The sequence below is a fragment of the Lithobates pipiens genome, unplaced genomic scaffold (assembly GCF_037356315.1).
Source record: "Lithobates pipiens isolate NorthernLeopardFrog02 unplaced genomic scaffold, aLitPip1_a1.2 Scaffold_1, whole genome shotgun sequence".
NCBI lineage: Eukaryota > Metazoa > Chordata > Amphibia > Anura > Ranidae > Lithobates > Lithobates pipiens.
Window position 1 is genome coordinate 4,169,801 of NW_027507685.1, and position 25,656 is coordinate 4,195,456.

Genomic DNA, 25,656 nt, shown 5'->3' on the forward strand with positions numbered 1-25,656 from the left:
ACTTAAAACTATATCATGGCAGCATAATAGTCCTTTGACCCCCTTGACAGGCAACAACTTTTTCCCGCCGGGGAAAGACAACAATCAATATCTAAAATGGACCCCATCGGACCAGTTGAGGCTTAAAAGATGTCTTAGCCCTTGTACACACGGTCGGACATTCCGACAACAAAATCCGTCGGATTTTTTCCGAAACTGGTGTTGCATACACACAGTCGAACAAAGTTGTCGGAAAATCTGATCGTTCATAACGTGATGACGTTATTTCGTTACGACGGGACTACGTTCAGGCTAGTAGCCAATAGCTTTGATCTAGGAATTTGATCTGAGCACGTGTGGCACTTTGCCCGATCGGGATTCTCTACAAATAATCTGACAAAGTCCGATCGGACCGTGTTGTCGGAAAATTGTTATATCCAGCTCTCAAACTTTGTTGGTCGGACGTTCCGACGGAAAAAGTCAGATGAAGCCCACACACGGTCGGTTTATACGACAACATGGTCCGATTGGACACTTTCTGTTGGAATGTCCGACCGTGTGTACAAGGGCTTAAAGGGGAATGCTTTGTGCACACTATCGGAGCTTCGAGAGAGGTATGGCATGACACCATGGGATGTATGGAGATACAGACAACTCCAACATTTTGTGGAATCTCTCCCAAAACCTCTCTGCGTGGTTTCCAGGTTAAATTCGTGGGAAAGATTAGCTGATCAAGGGGGAAAAAAATAGACAGGGGATTTTGAATATTTATAGAATTTTAATATCTCCCTTGGATGACGGGTCTGTGTGTCCATTTGGAAGTTGGGAAATGGAGTTGAATCAAGCATTGCCTGAAGCAAAGAAAAATTAAGTTTTAGATTATGTCCACTCTACTTCAATAGACACAGACAAAAGAAATGAATTACAAATTATTGGTTAAGTGGTACCATGTTCAATAAAAAAAACACTAAAATGCCCTCACATTTCTCCTCTATGTTGGTGGGAATGTGGGGAGGTTGGGCCCATGCTCATATATGGTGGCAGTGGCACCTGTGTGGAAATACTAGATTTAATTTAAAAAAAATCAGTGGAAATGAAATTAGGTTAGATCCATGGCAATGCTGGTTTCACGCGACAGACTCCACAAGGAAGAAATATAGAACAGCAATAACTCCTTTCTTGCTGAATGCAGCAAAGGCATTAATCCCCAAACAATGGGGGTCAAAGAAGGCACCGACAATGGAGGAGTGGTTTAGGGAGATAGATAAGATGAGACTTATGGAAGAAGTAATACACCTGCAAAATGACTCTAAATTAAGATTCGCTAGTATTTGGAAAGGATGGTTGGAACTGAAACAATCTCTGGTATACATGAGTTACATGGGATGCAAAGGAAATATTTAGAGGTCCTACACCTGGCCCTTCTTTCCTCGAGGTGCGTTTTTTTTTTTCCTTCTTTCCCTTCTCTCCTTTCCCCTCATGAAGAGCACACTAGGGGTATATAGTGGTGGTTGAGAGAGAAGACTCTCATCGCCTCATAAAGAAGATATGGGAAGATCACAGTGTTTGTGTGTGTGTGTGTGTGTGTGTGTGTGAACCTATAAAAAGCCAGGTCTTCTCAGTCATCAGTACCTGACCCAAATACTGTATTACTTTGCATGAATGAGCACAAATTCTCACAGACACACTTCAAAATATGGTGGAAAGCCTTCCTAGAAGCATTGAGGCTGTTGTATCTAAAAAAAAAAAAAAGTAGAAGGCTAAATAATATTAAAGTAGAACTTTAGGCAAGGGAAGGTTATAACCCGTCAGTTTTTTTTTTTTTGCCTTCTTTGTCCCATTGTGGAGATTGGCTATGGCACAGGAAGTGAAGGGCAAACAGGACAGGGCACAGACACATTTAAACACTACATCACGATAGACAAGTTGATTGCTTTAATTATAGGTTTTGATGACGTAACCCTGTTGTCAGGGCCCTTCCCTAATAATTAATAGACCAAGGCAGCAAAACCTGTAAACATCTTGAACGTCTCTCCTTACCCATCAATTGAGATTTTTCAAAACAAGTATATATCGACACAACTTAATAAAATCATGAAGTCAATTATGTTCAGACAATTTCCTGCCCCCGATAAATTCACTTGTGTTCAAAGAAACGGTAGAAATCTTTGCAGCCTTGACGTTTATGTTCAATTATATTTCTTAAGAGGATGACTTAAGTCACAAAAGGTGCTAAATTACAAATATATATTGAAAAAAAAAATTAAATAACAAAAATAAAGGAAAATAATTAGTGATCCCGTTATTTAGTGTGCAGAACAGCAGCCTCTCAACACTCACTACAAGGAGTGTTACAGCAAACATATGGAAGGATGGAATCACAGAGGATAGAGCGGAAACAGATGCGTTTAAAGTGATATGAAACAGGTTTGGAATATATCGCATTTTCTAAAATGTATAACCTCTGGTTGTGAATGTACTGAGCACCAAACTGTAGCTGTCCCGTTTTAAAAAGTGCTATCATTGCATGGGTCTAAGTTGCTATCATCAATGATTGAGCTTGCCATTTCCACAAACTTCTTTACATGATGGTGCCAACCAAGTCCTTTCTCAGTCTACATCTGGAAGGTTCTGATGCTTTGGAGTGATGGGAAAAGCCTGAACTTAAATTAGAAGACATACTGAAGATCTGACTTTTATGGCTATCCGAAGGTTCAAACAAGTTAGAAGAAAAATCGTTCTTCTAATTACTGGAAAGCGGGTTTCTGAGGCGGCAGTCATACTGTTCTTTATGTCCCTGTTGGACTTTGATCCCTCTTCCGCTGTCCAATGGTTTACCCTTGTTCTTAACAACTATGCTTTTCTCGATTCCCATCATGGTGATCAGTCTCTAGATTGGTAGAACAGGATATATCCAGACTCTGAATTTTTGGAAATGTCTGATGTTAAACCATAGAACTCTTCAATGGCTTGGGCATCAATTTTCTGTGTTGATAAAAGAGAAAAATTAAAATGCTTGCAAAAACAAATGCAGAACAACAAGCATGCTCCTATAATTAAAGTGACATTAAAACAAGAAGTGCTCTGCCAAAAATAAAGGTCTCATAAACAGGGGTGATTCAACGTGTAAAAAAACAAAAAATAGGACTGCCTCATCAACAAAGGCACTGCAGTTAAAATCTTGCATATGGAGTCAATGCCCCATTTAGATGTGCAGTTCTCGGTACTAGGCATTTGCTTATTTGACACCTGTGTCTTCAAGATCCTATAGATACCAGTGTAAAACTCAAAGGTTGTTCACTCTTTAATGTGTTCAGGTGATCACAAACTAAGCATACCACAGACAAGCTTTTCTTTTTAAAAGATGGAAAACAAAACCAACCTCTACAATGTCGTCATCAAACAGCAGCCAGAACCCATGACTCTTTACAATGGTGATGTAGTGTCCGCGGTTTGGCCCACTAAAAGAAAATGATAAAAAAAAAAAAAAAAATCAATCAGTTGGGAACCTGGACAATACACATATTAACATTTATTATAATTTACATGCCTTACCAGTGTCAAAAAGCAAAAAATTTAATTTTTGAATTACGAATAAAATCTGCTTCTTGGAGTACAGCATGGGACACAAGATCTTTAGTCTTTATAATTAGTTATGTGTAGCTACCATAGGGTGATTAGGCACTGGCTAAAAAGATGCTGGAACCTCTACCATTCCCAGCTAACCTCCATTTTATAGCAAGCAACAGGGACTTCCGAAGAACAGAGAGGAGGGACCTGCATCCTGCACTGTGCTCAAATAAACAGATTTTAACTGGTAAATCAAAAAATCATATTTTCTTAGATGTACAGTACCGGTCACAGAAGCATTAAGGGGTTGTAAACCTTTTGTCTTTTTTCACTTTAATGCATCCTATGCATTAAGGTGAAAAAAAACACCTGGCAGTGACTGGCCCCCCAGCCCCCCCATGTTACTTACCTGAGCCCTGGAACTTGACCCAATGGGGACGTGCTGTCTCTCTGCCCGGGGTTCTTGGCACTTAATTGGATAGATTGATAGCAGCACAGCCATTGGCTCCTGCTGCTGTCAATCCAATCACGTCCAATGACGTGGGCATCGGGGGGGGGGGGGAGCCGGGTCATACATTTGGCGGCTATGGACGCCGAATTCTGGACTCGGGAGCGCGCCCGAAAGGACAGCACTTCTCCTAGGGGGTTATCTGATGCGGAGAGGAGCAGCCGGTGGACCCCAGAGGAGCAGGTTCGGGTGCCACTCTGTGCAAAACGAGGTGCACAGTGAAGGTAAGTATTCGTCAATCATCAGATTAGAAGATGCACCTTCATTAGGAAGAAGAAACGCTTCTCTCGGTAGAGAGAAGAATACACTAGGTACACTAACGGAGGCTAGCTAGGAGTGAGAGAGGTTATAGAGGGGGTATCCTAGCAGTTTTTTTTGCCAGTGTCTGATCAGGGGTAGCTGCAAATAACTCATGGTAAAGACTAAAGCATCTGTGTCCTGTACTGAAAAGCTAAGAAACCAGTACTGGGACAATGAAGCCGCCTATTGCCTAAAATGCTATGTTGATTAATGGGCTTGAATACTTTCCAAGCCACTGTCCCTGATTAGGTTAGCAGTTAGGAGTTCTTAATTTTCTTTTATTTTCACTACCTGCATGTTTCTTCCAAGTTAGTGACTCAAAGCATTGAAGAGCCAAAGACAGCCAGGCAATTAACATTTTCAGAAAGAGATAAAGGCAGCAATGGCAGCCAACATGTTCTCAGTATAGGTTTTATTTATTTGCATAACACAAAATATATGTAATAGAAGGACAGAATTAAAAAAAAAAATAAGATCCGATTGCTTTATAGGTAAAGGTGATTATTAACAGAGGATGTGGACACAGTCATTTCACAGTCACTTATTTTTCACTATATATAGGGTAGCGCATTTTAAAACTTGTGACTTCATACCTGCCACAGTGGACTACCACAGCTACAAGGTCATACATTCGGTCTGGATTGGTAGCATCCCCGGAAGTGTTGAAAAGCCGAAGCTCCAATGGAAACACCACACGATAGGAAAGTTTGGTATATCGGTGCAGTTGGTCCATATATTTAAACCTTTTCAAGTGCAGGGCTAATATCATAGGCAGCTTCTTTACTCTCATCCTGTCAAAAGATGGATATCATTATTAGTGACTGGCTAATTCCAATATTAATAAAACAGTTTGGATTTCTATACTGCTCTCAGAACCATGGTTTTTCGTGAGCCCTGCTCTCACCCTCTGGTTACCTGTCTAATGAGAAACACCTTCTCTGTCTGGAACAATTCCAGAGCCAAATACCGTTCCCTCCATTTGTTTGCCCCTCACACGCCCCTGTGGGGCAACCCTGTCCTTTTCTACTGGAGAAGTATCCCAGATCCCCGACTCTGGGTCACACGAGGCACCATAGCCGTTGAACATTATGTCAGAGGGGAAACTGATTAGCTTTGCTGACCTTAAATCGATTGTAAAGTCTCACAGTTTTTCATCTTAATGTATTCTATGCATTAGGGTGAAAAACCTTCTTTGCTGCAGCTCCCCCTCAGACCCCCTCCCCCTTTTACTTACCTGCACCCAATCCAACGATGGGCACGAGCCCAGCAACTTCAGCCACTGTCTCTCCCATCATTGGATAGACTGATAGCAGCAGAGGCCATTGACTCCCGCTGCAGTCAATCAAATCCAGCAAAGTGTGTGTGTGTGTGTGTGTGCGCGCCATCCAAAACCCGCTTTTTCAATGGACGCAGCAGTGGGACTCGGGAACAATTGCAGATCACCGCCATTAATCGTAAAAAAAAATATTTCCCATAGTTTGTAGACGCTATAACTTTTGAGCAAACCAATCAATATACACTTAGTGTATAACACGCACATTCATTTTAAGAGGGAAGTTTCAGGAAAAAAAACTTAAATTTTTGTATTGACGTATAACACGCACGCGCTATTTGCACCCGATTTTCATGGTGAAAAAGTGAGCATTATACGCCAATAAATACAGTAATCGGCCTAAACGGAAGAAGAACTTTGTTTTGTTTTTTTAAATTTGGAGGCTATAAAAAAAATAAAAAAAAAAGTAAACAATTTTGTTTTTTCCCCACAAATTGACGTGCTTTTTTTGTTTATAGCGCAATAAATGAAAACCGCAAAGGTGATAAAATACCACCAAAAGAAAGCTCTATTTGTGGGGGGACGGACACATTTTGTTTGGGTACAGCATTGTATGACCACCCAATTGTCAGTTAAAGCGACGCAGTGCCAAATTGTAAAAAGTGCTCTGGTCAGGAAGGGGGTAGAATTTTCCAGGGCTGAAGTGGTTAAACAGGACACTGAGAATCATAACAAAATTGTGCCTACTTATAGTGTACATCAGCCATATTTGACATTTATAGCAAGCCCAATTTATCGTCCCAAACGTACCTTTTCTGTCCTTCCTGTTTGCTTCGACACTGCTCACAGTAATACTTGTATTCGCTGCATAGTGTTTCTGTGTTACTGAACCCTCTGCAGAAACACAAAGTAAGGTCAAAAACTGTAATGCATGCTCAAAAAAGGCAGCTACAGAATCCAAGATGATTACACACACTTTTAATAAACATATATGAGGACTTTTTTTGTCCATCAAGCCTTACAACCAATCCATTAAATTAAAACTCTGATGTCACATCTTACACTCCAGGACTGCATATTCATGTGATCACTGTGATTGGCTGTCACAATGATCACATGATCATTAGTAAAGACCGAGAGTGGTCTTGACAGCTCAGTCTCTGTGTTGATAGTGGACAGCAAGTACACTCTCAGCACTGAAACCTCCCATAAACACATATGTGTGGCATGTGGGCATTAAGACCCACTTGCTTTGCCACTGCACATATGCCTTATGTGGGCAGCAAGAGATTAACAGCAGCAATGCTAAGGCATGCTGATCAATCATTAAGGAATGGTGGTTGCCTGCGGTTACATAACTGAGGCAATCTTGATCAGTGCCCCTGCGAATGTATGCACATAACATACAAGGAAAAAAAGATACCAACAGGGGTGGGATAAAAGGGGCCAAAAATGTAAAAAAGTTTAAGTACACATTTCACACATGTCTTGTTGCAGGTGAGCTTTATATTAAAAACATTTATATGGAGAAAAGAAAAAAAAAAAAAAAAAAAAAAAAAATCAAAAAAACTTTTGTATTGAAAATCAAAAAAGCAAGAACAAAATCACAAATGTAAACATTTTAAAGGGGGGAAAAAAGAGAACGGAGTCCAAACCATTATAATTTCCCTTTACAGAAGAACTCCAGGCAACATTTTTATTTTCCCATGCAGTGAGGTTGTGCCCACACTGCACGGGTTAAAGAGTTAGTAAAGCCGCTGAGTTTATTTTTTTTTCATAACTGCAAGGAAAAAGGCATAATGAGCTAGTGTGCACCGCATACTAGCTCATTATGAAATACTTACCTTATAACGAGGCCCTCGACATCTCGCTCGATGCACGCCGAGGGAGCTGACATGTTCCCTCGGCGTGTCTTCCGGGTATCGCGGCTCCGGCGCTGTGAGTGGCCAGAGCCGCGATATCGTCACTCCGGCGCATGCGCGCGGGAGATTTCTTCCCGGCAGGGTCCGGCGTCTGTCGGACTTTCAGTCGAGAATCCCCTGTGTGCATGCGCCGCTGCAGCCAGCGGCGCATTGCGAGGGGAATATCTCCTAAACCTTACAGGTTTAGGAGATTTTTTTTTACCTACAGGTAAGCCTTATTATAGGCTTTCCTGTAGGTAAAAGTTGTAAAAAGGACTATACAACCACTTTAACTGCTCGTTTTTGTCTAGGGTCTTGCAGAGCCGAGATATACTTATCTAATCAGCCGATCCTCTGAGTGCAAGAACAGTCCCCGCTGCTCCTGCCCCCCACACACTAGCGGTCTTGTGAATGGACTGCTCCTGACGTCATCATGTCTGTAGACTGGACATGAGGACGGCAAGAACAGTCTACTGCTTGACGTGGGGGAGTGCAGTTTTTTGGAGGATAGAAGGATCAGGCAAATATAGCTTTTTCCTTGTGCCACTGGAAAAAACGAGCAGTTAACCCATGCAGTACAGGCACAGCCCCACTGAAGGGGAAAATAAAAAATTTGCCTGGAGTTCTTCTTTAACAAGTAGCACATGTCAGGGACTGAGCAACCATATTTCTGATGAGCAGACTTTTACTGAACATTTACTGTATAATGCATATTGAGCGAGGATCCTACACACAATTTTACAAAATCATCTGAAATAATTTGTGAATTATATTACAATTGTTAAAAATGGAATCTGTAAAATTCTGCTTATCCATATAACATTCATATGACACGTTGACATTTTTATAGACAGGATTTGCCAATTTTAAGCCACCTTGGGGCCTCTGGTGCATTGTGGGAAATTTCTGCAAATACCAAAGCAAACCTGTCATAAGCACTAAAAAGAAGCTTTGTATCATCAGACAGGTTGCTTGCTCTCAAATATATCTAGATTGGGGTTGGGAGTGTTTAAAGAGGGATTCCACCTGCAAAAAAAATATTAAAAGCCAGCAGCTATAAATACTACAGCTGCTGACTTTTAATAAATGGACACTCACCTGTCCCGGGTTCCAGCGATGCCGGCAGCCGAGGCTGATCGATCGCTCGGCTCTCGGCTGCTGTCGCCACCATTCTAGGTGAGGGAATCAGGAAGTGAAGCGAATCGGCTTCACTTCCCGGTTCCCTACTCCGTGTGTGTCCCAGCAGACAGCGCGGCAGGGCAGGAAATGGCGTAGACTCCCATGGGAGTCTATGCCCGGAAGTGGGTGTAAATACCTGTCTTTGACAGGTATCTCCACCCCCCTCCCCCCTGAAAGGTGTCAATTGTGACACCGGAGGGGGGGGGAGGGTTCCGATCAGCGAAGGTTCCACTTTAGGGTGGAATCCCGCTTTAAGACCTTATAGCTGGCTCCACTGTTTGGAAGGACAAAAATAGAGAGCAGGAAGGAGTAAGTGATGCAACATTTTATCATTAAAAACTTTCTGGTTTATCCTTTACTTCCTCGTTTCTCTTTCTCAATGGTGGGTTCTTTCATGTCTCCATATTCACACATCTTCATTTTTTACTACCTCACTACACAATCTATTACACAAATATAATTTTTAATCATTCATCCATTTATTTAATCATTCATTATTATTATTATCATTTTGTCTTTGGTATTTTACATATCACGGTAATTACCGTCTGTGAAGTTACACTGGGCTTACTATTAAAATAATTTACTTATAATATACTTTTGTTATGAACTATACACATACTTAGTATAATATTTTGTTCCCAGATATTCTTGCTCCACTGATTATATATCATCACTTTTGGCTATATGGAAATTGCCTGTCCACACCTCACACATCTCCTGCTTGCCTGATGTTGCACCTCCACATTATGCCGCCTCAGCTCCCGCGGTGGGGTCCATATCCGTGGCCTACCCTGCGCCGGTCACCATGCGCTGCATGCGCTGTTTGGGTTGGTGAGTGTGTTTGGTGAGCCGTCTATTGACATATAACACCATGTATAATTCTATTTTAAAAACATTGATATATCTTATATACCTTATAGGAATCTCTGGTGCATCTGCTCCTGACGAGTGGAAAAATCCACAAAACGCGTCGAGCTACACTTGATGACAGTTGTATTCCATGTGGATTGATCCCTATTCAGTTACTATCAATACTCTACGATATTGTTTTTACACTAGCTAATAGACCCACATATACCACGTGGATGCACGTGCCAGTCTTAGGTCTGTCGCCATGGCATTTGTGTGCCATAGTATTTATATTAATTTTTTTATCTATTTATTTACTTTGATTATATGTCGCTATGATTGTACTATTCTACTGATCATGTTTATACCTTATGCGCACTATGTATATATATGAAATGAATAAATACTCTTTATGTTTTTAGATTAATGTCATCAATTAAACATTATTTATTTACAATTTACCTCCACTATACAATTGCTTCATTTAAAGTCCCAACTACCCTTCAGTTTTTATTCATTATCGGGATGGAAGCACCATGATGTGCTTCATTTAAAGTCCCCTTCTGTTAACATTTTATCAAATCAACATTTGGTGTGACCACCCTTTGGCTTCAAACCAGCATCAATTCTTATATTTGCACATTTTGTATACTTGCAAAAATCAATTCATCATCATCAATTTCATATGTAGGTTGAAGAACAGTCATTAACTGAAAAAGAAACAGCTGTGTAGGAAGTTGAAAACAGGGTACGGAACAGCAAAATTCTACTACTAAGGTGAAGTTATGAAAGACAGTTTCATGTCATAGGACACCATGGCAAGACTGAGCACAGTGACAAGACACAAGGTAGGTATACTGCATTGGCAAGGCCTCTCCCAGGCAAAGATTTCAAAGTAGACTGGGGGTTTCAGATACAGAGGTCAGCCAAAGGAAACAATGCAGCAGGTGAAAGACATCATGCTTAATAGGTTTCGACAACGGAAGATGTCCAGCAGTGCCACCAGCACAGAACTGGTGGAAACAAGTGGGAACCAGGTACATCATCTACTGTCTGGAAAAGGTTGGCCAGAAGTGGTCTTCATGGAAGAATTACAATTAAAAAACCATACCCCCAACATGGAAACAAGGCTAATCGACCCACCTATGCAAAAAAAAACATAGGAACTGGGGTGCAGAAAAATGGCAGCAGGTGCTCTGGACTGATTTGTCAAAATTTGTAATACAGTGGAACCTCGGATTGCAATTAACGTGGTTTACGAGCCTTGCACAATACGACCAATTTTTTTTTTTTTAAATCATGACTCGCAAGACGAGCAGGATTTAAGCCTCTGAAGTGTGCAGTACTGCATTTGGCCAGAGGTGCGGCTGACGCTTGGAGACACTACTGCATTTGGCCAGAGGTCCGGGTGGCGCTTGGATACACTCAGTTCCTGAGTGTCTCTGGGCGCCTCCGGCGCCCCCGCACCTCTGGCCACATGCGGTACTGCATACATTGGCCCACCCGCACCTCTGGCCACATACAGTACTCCACAGACCAGCAGTGGCTATGGAACGGATTATCTGCATTTCCATTATTTACTATGGGGAAACTCATTTTCTTATACGAGTGCTTTGGATTACAAGCATGCTTATGGAATGAATTATTCTCGTAATCCGAGGTATTACTGTACTGTACTTGGCTGTAGCAGGAGGCAGGTTGTTCGGTGAAGGGCTGGGGAGAGGTACAATATTGAGTGTCTGGAGGGAACAATGAAGCATGGTGAAGGTTCCTTGCACATATGAGGCTGCATTTCTGCAAATGGAGTTGGAGATTCGGTCAGATCAATGGTGTCCTCAATGCTGAGAAATACAGGCAGATACTTCTCCATCACGCCATACCATCAGGGAGGCATGTGATTGGCTCCCTGCAGGAGGACAATGACCACAAACATATAGCCAATGTCATTAAGAACCATCTTCAGTGCAAAGAGGAGCAAGGAGTCCTGGAAATGATGGTTTGGCCCCAACAAAGCCCTGATATCAACATTAAGTCTGTCTGAGATTACACGATGAGACAGAAGGATTTGATGCAGCATACATCCATAGAAGATCTGTGGGAGGGAGGAGGAGGAGGGGGGAGGAGGAGGGGGGAGGAGCGTTTTGCCGGCGGTATTAGAGCGCTGCCCCATTGATTTCAAAGGGGAGCAGCGGTGGAGGAGCGGTAAACACACCGCTCCTTCACCGCTCCAAAGAAGCTGCTGGCAGGACATTTCCCTGACGTCCTGCCAGTGCACTGCTGTAGTGTGAAATCCCTCGGACTTTCACACTACAGACAATGGGGCAGCTTTTTTAGGGCGGATTGCAGGCTCTATTTCTAACGCTATAGCGCCTGCAAAACGCCCTGGTGTGAAAGGGGTCTTAATGCCCTGCAACTGCCTGCCAGAGCATTTGTGAGGCGTTACCATAGACTTGAATGGGAGGCGTTGAAAGGCTTTAAACACCTTGAAACTCAACATGAGGCTTCAATTTTGAAGCAACGCGACGCTAACACTTAGTGTGAACAGCACAGAACAGTGCTGTCTATTGTATCTTGTGCATAGGAGTTTGAGGGGCCTTTTTAATGCCTCTCAAAACGCCTGCTCTTAATGCCAGTGTGAACTTAGCCTTACATTCCCGGTACGTGCTGGGAATGCAACTTTCTTTAAACTGTTAAATCGATGGGATTACTTTCACTTTAAGTTAATATCTGAGAAGAGAGAGAGTAAATGCTTCTAGAGATAAGAAGAAAAGGCCTTAAGAACAGACGGTGTATACAACGTAAATATACAAAATAATATAAAACTTTAGTCAAAATGTAAATGGTATCAAACGTGTTCCAAATTGTATCCACATCAAACATACAAATGCCCTTGGCAAAAAAAAAAAATATAGTAAACACCTCCACACTGCACATCTTCAAAACCACAGAATTAACTTGAATCACCTGATTGGCATAATGTAACATTTTATCTTTGCTCTTTAAAAACAAAAATGAATCATCTCTTCCATTTACAGTTTTGTTCTTAAAGCATTTAGCTTTTCAATACTACAGACATGCTGCATCATATATTTAACTCTTGATTTTGTGCAGTTGCATTTTAATCCCTTAAAGTTTTATTATTATTATTATTATTTTTTTGGGTTAACAAAGTATCCTGCTCCTTTAACCCTTTCACTGCCAAGTCCGTACACCGTACGGACCTACAGAAGTGCCTGCAGGTGGCTTTGTCAGTACAACGTACGGACCTCATTTCTCCCTCTCCTATAAGCTTATGGTCACTTCAATGACTATAAGCTTATATCAGAATCTGCTGAATAATTCCTATAACTCTGATCAGCGGATTACCACCCGCTGATCAGAGTTTTTAACTCCTAACGTGACCGCCCTCTCACCCATGCTGCCACTTCCCTGTCCTCTGCCTCTGCCTCTCCACCCCGCCGCTCCCTTCAATCTAAACCACCCCCCCCCATCCTCTCCTTTCCCCTCCACCCCCCTTCTTCCCTTCCAGTAGTGATCACTCCCCCTCCACCCGATCTGACCCCTCCCCCTGCAAACCCGCTCTCCGCAGCCACCACCATTAACCGGCATCCCTCCTCTTCCACTCTTACCAGCTTCAGATGCTGCATGGGTCTTGGGGGCGATCCAGGTGTGTGTCCCCCTCTGGTCTGATCCCTCCCCTCCCAACTGCCCCCGAACCCCCAATCTGTGGCCACTCCGAGCGGCACCTCTCCTTCCCCTCCCGTCGCCTGTAGCTTCTCCCTGCACTGATCTCCTGATCGGTAAGGCTGGGGGATGTGGTGTGGGTGGGGGTGAAGTAGGGGCTTAGTTAAAGAGGGATTCCACCTAAAATAAAAAATATTAAAAGCCAGCAGCTATAAATACTACAGCTGCTGACTTTTAATAAATGGACACTCACCTGTCCCGGGGTCCAGCGATGCCGGCAGCCGAGGCCGATCGATCGCTCGGCTCTCGGCTGCTGCTGTCACCATTCTAGGTGAGGGAATCAGGAAGTGAAGCGAATCGGCTTCACTTCCCGGTTCCCTACTGCGCATGCGCGAGTCGCGCAGCGCAATAGGAATTGTCCGCGCTGTCTGAGACCCGTGTGTGTCCCAGCAGACAGCGCGGCAGGACAGGAAATGACATAGACTTCCACGGAGTCTATGCCCGGAAATGGGTGTAAATACCTGTCTTTGACAGGTATCTCCACCCCCCTCCCCCCTGTAAGGTGCCAATTGTGACACCGGAGGGGGGGGAGGGTTCCGATCACCGGAAGTTCCACTTTAGGGTGGAACCCTGCTTTAACATGTGTTTACTAACCTCCCCCTGTAGAAGAGAGGGCACATTTAGTGATCACTACTGATTGCTGCTAATGCCCATTGACACAGACAGCTGATATATTATAACCACGAGTGTTACAATGTATCAGACATTTTATGAATGATTGGAATCTCTATACAGATTCCTCATTCATTCAAGTAAAGTGCTGCAGAGAAAAGGGACTATCTTCAGTCCTCTTCTCTGTTTTAAAAAAAAATAAAAAATAGATACATGGGGGTCCGTTTAGACCTCTGATATCTCAAAGATACCACCCTCCTCCCCCCGCAATGCTCTGCAACCCGAGCACAACCTTTTTCAAGCCAATTTGAGCCTCGGGCTCTAATCATGTGGCTTGTAAAAAAAATAAAAAAATAAAAATAATAAAATACAAAACATGAGTCCGGCGCTCTGCACCCCATTGCCCCTAATGGATCGGCCGCTCCTAGTAAGACCCCTTTCACATGAAGCGGACTCTGTCAAGCAGATCCGCCTGCTCAGCGGGGGATCCTTCTGCCGATTCCCGCTGAGCAGACATAAATGGGACTGCCTGTACGGGATGCATGGAAGACCTGTGCGGGTAAACATGGCCCTTCATGGGCGTACACTTTAGGATGCCATATGTGAACGAGGCTTTAGTACTAATTTAGCAGGAATTTTGTAAGTTATGTTGTGTGCACTATTAACGATTTTAGTGTATTTTCAGTAAAATGATGATATGATGAACATTTGCGCAATTATTGCTGGGCCCAAAAATTCAGTAGCACTTTTTTTTTATTCTACAGGTCATGTGTTTTTAGAAAATGTCTAGTTTGAGGGGTCTTTTCAAATTCTGAAATCTTTAAGTGAAAAATGAAAACCTCCAGATTTTTTGAGAAATATTTGGGTACGTCCAATTTTCACCATTTTGAAAAAAGGCGCATTTTAAAATGTACAAATATTTGTAGTTTATTAACTCCATACAAGTTACGGTCTATATTTAGTAGGAATTTTGCAGGAATCTTGTAAAATTAGCTGCGTTTAATCTAATAATGGTTTTAGTGTATTTTTTTGCGAATATATTAGTTTGACAAACATTTGCACAAATACCACGGGGTCTAAAAAAGTTAGTAGTACCTTTTTTTTCTAGAGGTCATATGCTTTCATAAAATATATGGTTTTGGGGATCTTTCACAAACTCTGAAAGCTGTAAAAGGAAAAAATTAAAACCTTCAGATTTTTAGAGATTTGGATATTTACACTTTGTTCAATTTTCACCATTTCGCAAAAAAGGTACAATTTAAAATGTACAAATATTTGTAATTTATATTTATAAGGTTAAGCTTTTATATTTAGTGGGGATTTTGCAAAATTGATTTTATCTGCCAATATTGTTTTTATAAAGTGGTTAAAGTGGTTTGATAAACATTTGGACAAATACCACGGGGTCTAAAAAAAAAATCAGTAGTACCATTTTTCTAGAGGTCATATGCTTTCATAAAATATATGGTTTTTAGGGGTCTTTCACAAAATCTGAAAGCTGCAAGGGAAAAAATTAAAACCTTCAGATTTTTAGAGATTTGGATATTTACACTTTGTCTGTTCAATTTTCACCATTTTCGCAAAAAAGGTGCAATTTAAAAACGTACAAATATTTGTAATTTATTAACCAAATACAGGTTAAGCTTTTATATTTAGTGGGGATTTTGCAAAATTGATTTTATCTGCCAATATTGGTTTTAGTGTATTTTTTGCAAATATATTGGTGTGATAAACATTTGCGCAAATACCACGGGGTCTAAAAAAAAAAAAAAAATCAGTAGTACCATTTTTCTAGAGGTCATATGCTTTCATAAAATATATGGTTTTTTGAGGGGTCTTTCACAAAATCTGAAAGCTGCAAGGAAAAAAATTAAAACCTTCAGATTTTTAGAGATTTGGATATTTACACTTTGTCTGTTCAATTTTCACCATTTCGCAAAAAAGGTGCAATTTAAAAATGTACAAATATTTGTAATTTATTAACCAAATACAGGTTAAGCTTTTATATTTAGTGGGGATTTTGCAAAATTGATTTTATCTACCAATATTGGTTTTAGTGTATTTTTTGAAAATATATTGGTGTGATAAACATTTGCGCAAATACCACGGGGTCTAAAAAAAAAAAAAAATCAGTAGTACCATTTTTCTAGAGGTCATATGCTTTAATAAAATATATGGTTTTTTGAGGGGTCTTTCACAAAATCTGAAAGCTGTAAAGGGAAAAAATTAAAACCTTCAGATTTTTAGAGATTTGGATATTTACACTTTGTCTGTTCAATTTTCACCATTTTCGCAAAAAAGGTGCAATTTAAAAATGTACAAATATTTGCAATTTATTAACCAAATACCGGTTAAGCTTTGGGGATCTTTCACAAAATCTGAAAGCTGCAAGGAAAAAAATTTAAACCTTCAGATTTTTAGAGATTTGGATATTTACACTTTGTCTGTTCAATTTTCACCATTTCCCAAAAAAGGTGCCATTTAAAATGTACAAATATTTGTAATTTATTAACCAAATACCGGTTAAGCTTTTATATTTAGTGGGGATTTTGCTAAATTGATTTTATCTGCCAATATTGGTTTTAGTGTATTTTTTGCAAATATATTGGTGTGATAAACATTTACGCAAACACCACGGGGTCTGCTATCAGAAAATATATGGTTGGGGGGGGGGGGGGGGGTCTTTACAAACTCTGAAAGCTATAAGTGAAAAATAAAGAAAAGGAAAAATTGTCTGGGCCAGTGAGTGTACAAAATGGAGCACAGGGCCTGGCAGCGAAAGGGTTAACATAGTGTATGCAATTTTTTTAATTTTTTATTATTGATCTGTAAAAAAAAAAAAAAAAATTAAACAGTTACAGGTATGGAGATTTTCACTTTATAGTTACAGCTTTCGATAAGCATTCTTTTACAAAAATCCCTGCAGTGTCAGACCAGTAATTTATTGATGTCTTTGTACAAAACCCTCCATACCATTCTGCCCAGGAAGGTGTTCTACTTCAGGAGACTCAGTGATTCTCATACTGGAAATACATCCCACAGAGAGCTGACAATGTAAAGTCCACATGCATCACGGCTTGTGACTTGTGACTCACCTTAAGCAGTGTGTAATGGAAGTATTTTGTTCCACATCCACAGAGAGATCTAAGAAATCTTCATCTTTGCTACTAACCTTGAGAAGGACACAAAAAATTAATACATTAATAAAAAAAACGGTTACACACAAATCACAGTATTTACATAGAAAGGAAAGGAAAAGAAGTATTTCAGAACTGGATTGCTTTCCTCTTATTGCTTCAACAATGGCCTAAAGGATATTGCTAGATGTGAAGGGCAAGCTTTTGTAACCTATATTGTATACGCACATTGTACGTACAACATTTTATTTTAAAACCAAAGGCTTGCTTAGTACATGAGTCATAGTAAACCTGTTATCTATACTAGGGCTGCAACGAACGATTATTTTCTCGTTCAAAATTTTTTATTTTATGTTAAAATAAATTACATGTACAGAATATAAGATAAATTATGTGATACCAGAAATAAAAAAGTAGACATATTGAAGTACGGATGATACAAAGCAAAGACGAATTTCAAGATATTCTCGTGGGAATGACAATAAATGGCCTTTATATATTTTAGAATTTGAAAACATTCTTATAGCTGAGTTTTAAACATTTTAATCCCAAGAAAATATAAATATGTCTAAAATAAAATATATGATTTTAAAGTTTTGACCATAACTTCTAAAGTATGTTTATAGTAAGTATTATATAGTAAGGGAAGAACATAAAAGGTATATAGGAGGGGAAGGGGAGGGAATAATTCTCCGGAGGAGGTTTTATGTATCATCTAATGTTGTAATTCTATAAAAAAATCTTAATCACCATAACAATAAAACTCGGTTGTCAATATTATCTGACGTATAATATTTAATCCAGGGTTTCCATATGATATCAAACTTTGTCATCTGGTTTTTATCTATAGTGCTAACGATTATTTTCATAATCGATTAGTTGGCCGATTATTTTTTTCGATTAATAACCTTTAAAAAAAAAAAAAGTGGGTCAAATTGACGTTCATTTTCAACCACAGTGACGGGAACATTTGGAAATAATAGAAAAACTTCTTAGTCAAAAGAATTTTCAGACAGTGTATGTGGTTTTCGTTCAGAAATTACATTCATTTTAAAAACAGAATGTTAAAAACAAGTGAAAATTTCAAACAAAATTCTTTCATTCAGCGAATGTTCAAAGATTTTTCGTCGGGATATTCTCATCTGAAAACTGATCTGTGTGGCCGGCATAAGTCTCGGTACACACCTATGCAGTTTGCTTTTGATCTGTTTCTGCAGTGCTTTTTGCTGTGCGTTTTGATTTTTGCGCACGTGATTTTACCGCAATTTGCATTTTTTTTTTTGGGCAGATTAAAAACCACAAATTGCTGCAAAAACGCATTGAATGCTTTTCTGCAGCTTCTCCATTGAAGTATATTGAACCAATAAAGCACCATTTTGCGTTAAAAGTCCCCGACCCTTTCAGATGTGAATGTGTCCCATAGGAAACCATGGAAATGAACTGTAGTGTATTTCTGCAAAAAGCACCAATAAACACATAGATGTGAACCAGGTCAGAGACGTTTAGTAACATAATGGGGTTAAAAAAACTAAAATTAGCCCTTTATAGTAGAAAAAAAAAAGCAGATAATCACTACTGTAAGGGGTTCATTTTTTTTTTTACTGTAGAACAGAGAAATTAATATTTACAGTAGCGATTATTTGCTCTTTTTGTACGATAAAGGGCTCATTTTAGTTTTTTTAACCCCAATATGCTACTGGCGATTAATATATTATGAAAATAGTAATCGATTAGTTGTCGATTCATCGATTAGTTGTTTCAGCCCTAATCTATACATTTCACCAACTTATTATTTATTTCAGGTACTTGCCATATTTATCGGCGTATAACACACACTTTTTTACCCTGAAAACAGAGGGTAAACTGTGCCTGCATGTTATGTGCCAATATCTGTTTTTTTTTCACGGGGGAGGGGGGCGTAATCGGGTGGCCGTAATCGGGTGGCCGTAATCGGGTGGCCCGTCCGACTCTCCTGGCCATGGGACAACGCTGCCAGGAAACCTCCTGATGACTTTACTGCCGGCCGCCTCCCACACACCGCTTCCCCATGCCACTGTATGGCAATTCAAACCCCTCCACCAACGCCGCTCTCCTCCTCCCGCTCCGCCCCCTTCCTCGAGTGTAGCTTGTGATTGGAGGAGAGCGGTCATGTGACCGTAAATGATTCAGAGCAGAGATATGTCACATGACCGGGTCCACGGTGCCAATGGAGGTGTTCAAAAGATTCATAGGTGACACAGGAGGAGCGGTGCACGAGAAGGGGCCGGCAGCGATGGCAATGCAGGTATTCAATAGCTCCGATCCAGAGCATGCTGGCAATGCCATCCCAGGAGACTTGGTGGTCTCCTGGGAGTGCAGAGGAGGAGGGGGGCTTTATAATTAAAGGGGCCTGTGTACCGTGCGGGGGCTCAGTGGGTCATGGAGGGGGCTCAGTGGGTCATGCAGGGGGCTCAGTGGGTCATGCAGGGGGCTCAGTGGGTCATGCAGGGGGCTCAGTGGGTCATGCAGGGGGCTCAGTGCACCATGCAGGGGGCTCAGTGCACCATGCAGGGGGCTCAGTGCACCATGCAGGGGGCTCAGTGTACCATGCAGGGGGCTCAGTGTACCATGCAGGGGGCTCAGAGGTCTGTGGAAAGTTTTTTTCGTGAAACTTCCATCTTAAAGTTAAGGTGCATGTTATACGTTGGTGCGTGTTATATGCCGATAAATACGGTATATAGTGCCGTCAATTTATGCAGTGCTTTACATATAAATTGCACATTCACATCAGTCCTTACCCTCAAGGAGCGAACACTCCAAGGTCCCTAACACACATTCATACACATATTAGGGACAATTTAGAGAGGATCCTGTGTTGCCCTGAAGTCAAAAGTCACTCAGTTTAAGTTGTGACATCGGGACTCATTTCTTAACTGTCACAGAGAAACCTGCCCATTGTCCTGAGCAAACAATCCAACGACACTTCAATTAATTTGTGAACTGGACAGATTGCTCAGTGCTATACAGGCCGTTCTTTTTTTCAGACAGGCTGATAAATCAGACCGCTCAGACAGAATTAGGATCTCTCATCTCTGAACACTTAAAGAGGGATTCCACCAAAAAAAAAAAAATATTAAAAGCCAGCAGCTATAAATACTACAGCTGCTGACTTTTAATAAATGGACACTCACCTGTCCCGGGTTCCAGCGATGCCGGCAGCCGAGGCCGATCGATCGCTCGGCCCTCGGCTGCTGCCGCCACCATTCCAGGTGAGGGAATCAGGAAGTGAAGCAAATCGGCTTCACTTCCCGGTTCCCTACTGCGCATGCGCGAGTCGCGCAGCGCAATAGGAATTCTCCGCGCTGTCTCTGAGACCCGTGTGTGTCCCAGCAGACAGCGCGGCAGGACAGGAAATGGCGTAGACTCCCACGGGAGTCTATGCCCGGAAGTGGGTGTAAATACCTGTCTTTGACAGGTATCTCCACCCCCCTCCCCCCTGAAAAGGTGCCAATTGTGACACCGGAGGGGGGGGAGGGATCCGATCAGCGGAGGTTCCACTTTAGGGTGGAACCCCGCTTTAAATGTGGCTATTATCACATTGGGTGTATTTAAACTGAGGGCCTGTAAACAGCTTCCTAAATGAGCAATGATGCTGCAGCACCACCCAGATAAAGGTCATCACATACATACTAACAACCTTCCACTGTTATACCGACAACACAGTACAATGAGGCAGAGGTCCACTATGCTCATCATGCTGCCAATACCTTTCCCTATGCTGCACAGAGCAGACCCAATCCTCCTCTTCTTGGGTGTCCCACCGGGCACCTGGCCCCTACCCCTTGCTGAGTGCCCCTATAGAAATTCCCTTGCTATGGGAACACTCGTGCGCTTAGCTCTGTGTGTCCATGCTTGGCCCCTCCTCCTCTTCACTCAGGAAGTAGCAAGAGCCAATGGCTACTGCTGCTGTGTCTGAACCAATGAGGTGGAGAGGTGGGAGAGCCTCTGCTCTCATACACATTGCTGGGGTATCAGGCTCAGGTAAGTATAAGAGGGGGGGCGCAAGCTGCTTGCAGAAGATTTTTTACCTTAATGCATTAGCACTGAGACCTCTTCACTTACGAAGTCAAGTACAGGTGGGACTGGGGGTTGGGCTCCCGCTGCTGTCAAAGATAGTGAGGCAATAAGGAGAGTGAGGGGGCAGGGCCGAACCACGGCTCAGTGACTGAATGGACACAGACCAGCGGCTCGGTTGCCCCATAGCAAGTTGCTTGCTGTGGGGGCAGGAGGGAGGAGCCAAGAGTGCCTGGGAGGGACCCGAGAAGGAGGATCTGGGCTGCTCTGTGCAAAACCACTGCACAGAGCATGCAAGTAGAAAAAAAAATATGTTAATTTAAAAACAAGAGACTTTAGTATCACTAAGCTGCAGATATCAGGCTTAGGCTTCATGTACACTGCTGCTGGTAAACAAACGTTTAGGAGCAGTTGGGCATTTTTTTAAGCTGCCCCTGAACATTCCTTTATGTTATCTTATCAGTACATGTACACAGGGTTGTTTCTAGGCCATTGAGTTTAGAAACATTTTTTGGTAAGCAAAAAAATAAAATAAAAGCGTTCATGACGTATGTTCAAAGTCATTTGAAACACCAAACGCCTGTAACAGCTTGTACACGTGTATTAAACGCGGTAATTCATTTAGTCGCGTTTCGTTTACAGGCGTTTAAAAGTGCCCTGCTAGCGGCTAAAAAAAAGTGCTGCAAATACGACGGTAAAATGCTGCTTTACCGCCGACGCCCGGGCGCTGGCAGTGTGAAAGTGCCCTAAAAGTCTTCTGTATTTAAAGTAACGGCAGATCGAGACAAACTGGCTGTCAGGGAATGATGTTTTCACATTTCGCCTCCTACAGAGAAATATAGTTGGACAGCGGTGGTGGAGAGGAGGAACACTGCTGATCATGCTGGATCAATTGTGGGAAAAAGTAATTAAAGCGGGAGTCCGCCGGGACTCCGCGTTTTTTTTTTTTTTTAAAGTCAGCAGCTACAAATACTACAGCTGCTGACTTTTAAAATAGTGACACTTACCTGTCCAGCGCGCCCGCGATGTCGGCACCCGAAGCCGATCTCTAGATCGATACTCGAGTGCTGCCGCCGCCATCTTGGGTATGGGAATCAGGAAATGGAGCCTTTTGGCTTCATTTCCCGGTTCCCTACTGCGCATGCGCGAGCCGCGCTGCGCAATGAGGACGGTCCCCGCTGCCTCTGGGATCTGTGTGTTTCCCAGCAGGCAGCGGGGCACTTGCGGAAGGGGGCGGGTACTTGCGGAAAGGGGCGTAATGTACGCCCCTTTCCGCAGAGAGCTAGCCCGGAAGTGGGTGCAGTTACCTGGATTATCCAGGTAACTGCACCCCCCTCCCCCCTGAAAGGTGCCAATCGTGGCGCCGGAGGGGGGGAGGAATCCGATGAGCGGAAGGTCCATTTTAGGGTGGACCTCCGCTTTAAAAGGTACATTTTTTTATTAAAAAATAAAATAACAAACATGTTATACTTACCTGATTTCTGCAGTGGTTTTGCACAGAGCAGCCCCAATGCGCATCTTCTTGGGGGTCCCCCCCCTGCCAATCATGGCTCCTCCCCCTTGCTGAGTGCCCCCATAGCAAGCCATTTGTTCGCTCCTATGCCGGCTGTGTGCACCCATAAGATGCACAGAGCATGAATCGGCTCTGCCCCCTCCTCACTGGCTGGGATTGACAGCAGCGGGAGCCAATGGCTCCCGCTGCTGTGTCTGAGCCAATGAAGAGGGAGAGACCTGAGTGCGCCACTGTTCTCATATACGTCGCTGGATCGAGATCGCGCTCAGGTAAGTATAGGGGGCTGGGAGCTGCTTAGAGAACGTAAAAAGAAAAAAACCCGTCTGCCTTTGGAAGCACTTTAAATGGTGCAGAAAGTATAATCAAACTACCTATTAAAAATATTTTACTTCATTGTTACAAATATGGCTAAATATACATTTTTTTTATTCTGCTTCCCAAACCTGTATGGAAAAACATGATTTTCACACATTTACTGAGTCAGTAAAAAAAACGTCACTGTATCTTGAAATGTTTAGCGTTACAGTTTTAAAGGGTCATTTTAACATTTAGACTTTGTAAAACACATACTTGTAAGTTCCACATTTTGTTTAAATGCTGCATTGTCTAAAAAAGGTCATGTCCATTTTTTGATGCATTGACATGTGCAAAAGAAAATGACAACAGCACATGAAAAGCATTGAAAATGTATGTCAGTACACATTACAATCACATAAGATGTGTCAACCAGCTTTGATAGCGCACCTATAAAGCCATACAAACATGCAGTGACAGGTGTAAAGCCAGCCAATATAAAATAAGTCTATTAGCCTTAAAATGGCTGTAAACCTCAGGCATGAAAATATGAACAAACCATATCCCTCTATAGCAGGGATATGTAATTAGCGGACCTCCAGCTGTTGCAGAACTACAAGTCCCATCATGCCTCTGCCTCTGGATGTATCATGCTTGTGGCTGTCAGAGTCTTGCTATGCCTCATGGGACTTGTAGTTCTGCAACAGCTGGAGGTCCGCCAATTGCATATCCCTGCTCTATAGCAAAGTTTTTCAACCTTTTTCCAGCCAAGACACCCATTAAACCCTTTAACCACTTAAGGACCAGCCTCGCTTTGAGATTTTGGTATTTACATGTTTAAAACTGTTTTTTTTTTTTCAAGAAAATGACTTAGAAAAGAAAACAATATATAATGTTTGGGGGTTCTAACACCCCAGAGAATAAAATGGCGGTCATTGCAATACTTTTTTGCACACCATATTTGCGCAGCGGTCTTACAGGAGCACTTTTTTTTGGAAAAAATTCACTTTTTTGAATAAAAACAAAATAAGACAACAGTAAAATTAGCACAATTTATATTTTTATATTGGGAAAGATAATGTTACCCCGAGTAAATTGATACCCAACATGTCACGCTTCAAAATTGCGCCTGCTCATGGAATGGCGACAAACTTTTACCCTTAAAAATCTCCACAGGCGACATTTAAAAAAAAAAAAATTCTACAGGTTTCATGTTTTGCGTTACAGAGGAGGTCTAGGGCAAGAATTATTGCTCTTACTCTAGCAGTCGCGGCAATACCGCACACATGTGTGGTTTTTCATATGCGGGCACTACTCACCTATGCGTTCGCTTTTGCGCGCGAGCTCCGCGGTACAGGGCGCGTTTAAAATTTTTTGTTTTTTTTTTACGCCAAAAAAATCAATTATCTGTCATTGGTTTTCACCCTCTCCTCCTAGTGTGGCCTTGTGGGAGAAGAAAATAAATAGTGTTCTGCCACTTTATAAACTCACGTATCACAATCGAGGCTGCCCGTGGAAGTTCGATAAGGTCTGGCTCCCATGGACCTCTGGATAGTATAGGAGCACTTACTTAAGCCAGGTGGTGTTGTTTTTTCTCTATGCTTGTTAACGGGATGGAACCTCTGTTAGGATTGTGTGTATTCCTAATTGACTACCTGTATTATATGTAGGAAATGTCACCTTTTCTTTTTCTGTATCCGACTGTGATGTGGGCTACTCCCCTGTCTTTTGTTTTATTATTCTGTACACTTGTCTTTGACAATAAAGCACTCCTGTTGTTTAAAAAAAAATTTGTTTTTATTGTTATTTATTTTAGCTTTTATTTTTACACTGTTTTTTTTTTTTTTTTTAAAAGGTCACTTTTATTCCTATTGCAAGGAATGTAAACAGCCCTTGTAATAGAAAACAGCATGACAGGACCTCTTAAATATGAGATCTGGGGTCAAAAAGTCCTCAGATCTCATATTTAGACTAAAATGCAATAAAAAAAAAAATTAAAAAAATTGTAAATTTAAAAAAAATAATTAAAAAAAAAATTGGCCCTTAAAGAGCTGTGGGTGGAAGTGACGTTTTGACATCGCTTCCTCCCAGCAATTGTATGGAGACGGGTTGGGGACATCTTCCCCCTCACTCGTCTCCATACCAAGCAGGAGACAAGATGCGATTGCCTCTGCTGACGGCTCCGGTAAGCGGCGGGAGGGCACTGGATCATGGCGGAAAGGGGGGCCCTCTCCCGCCATGGATAAAAGTGATCTTGCAGCAAATCCGCTGCAGAGACCACTTATCTTGTAGCGGACCGCCTGCTGAAGAAGGAGACACCGGGGTTATGGCACCTAGCTGCTGCAATAACAACGATATCCTCCTTCAAACAGCCACCGTAAAACTGTGGCGGGCGGTCCATAACTGGTTAGAGGAGAAGTCCAGCTTGAGCTTGTTTGGCTGGGTTTCTCCTATGGGTCACAGGAGTGCAATTAGTTTTGCACTCCTGTGACCAATTTTCAGCAGTCCAGGCACCGCGTCATCATGACAATAAAGTCTGGATCCGCTAGGAGCCGCTGAGAGCCCGAGACGTTCACTCCCTGCCCCTGCACAGCTCAGCGCGCTCCAGTGTGCGGGGTGGGGTGTCAGAGCAGAGAGATGATTGACAGTCAGCAGCTCTCCACATCGGTCATGTTCAATGGTTCGGCTCTCAGTGCACAGGCGCCGGGGGACAGATCATCGGTCAGGTAAGTATAAAACTG

The 25,656-nt window shown here is 42.0% G+C and overlaps 1 protein-coding gene across 1 annotated transcript in view; it reads right to left on the reverse strand.

Moving 5' to 3' along the window:
• Positions 1 to 1,899: 1,899 nt before the first annotated feature.
• LOC143964466 (ubiquitin carboxyl-terminal hydrolase 12-like) overlaps positions 1,900 to 25,656 on the reverse strand; it is a 77,780-nt gene continuing 54,023 nt past the window's right edge. Inside the window, exons 5-9 of the mRNA XM_077474338.1 lie at positions 17,014 to 17,090; positions 6,441 to 6,524; positions 4,951 to 5,148; positions 3,362 to 3,440; positions 1,900 to 2,964 (exon numbers count right to left, since the gene is read on the reverse strand). Coding sequence (XP_077330464.1) covers positions 2,863 to 2,964; positions 3,362 to 3,440; positions 4,951 to 5,148; positions 6,441 to 6,524; positions 17,014 to 17,090 — 540 coding nt within the window. The 3' untranslated portion in view covers positions 1,900 to 2,862. The remainder of the gene's footprint in view (positions 2,965 to 3,361; positions 3,441 to 4,950; positions 5,149 to 6,440; positions 6,525 to 17,013; positions 17,091 to 25,656) is intronic.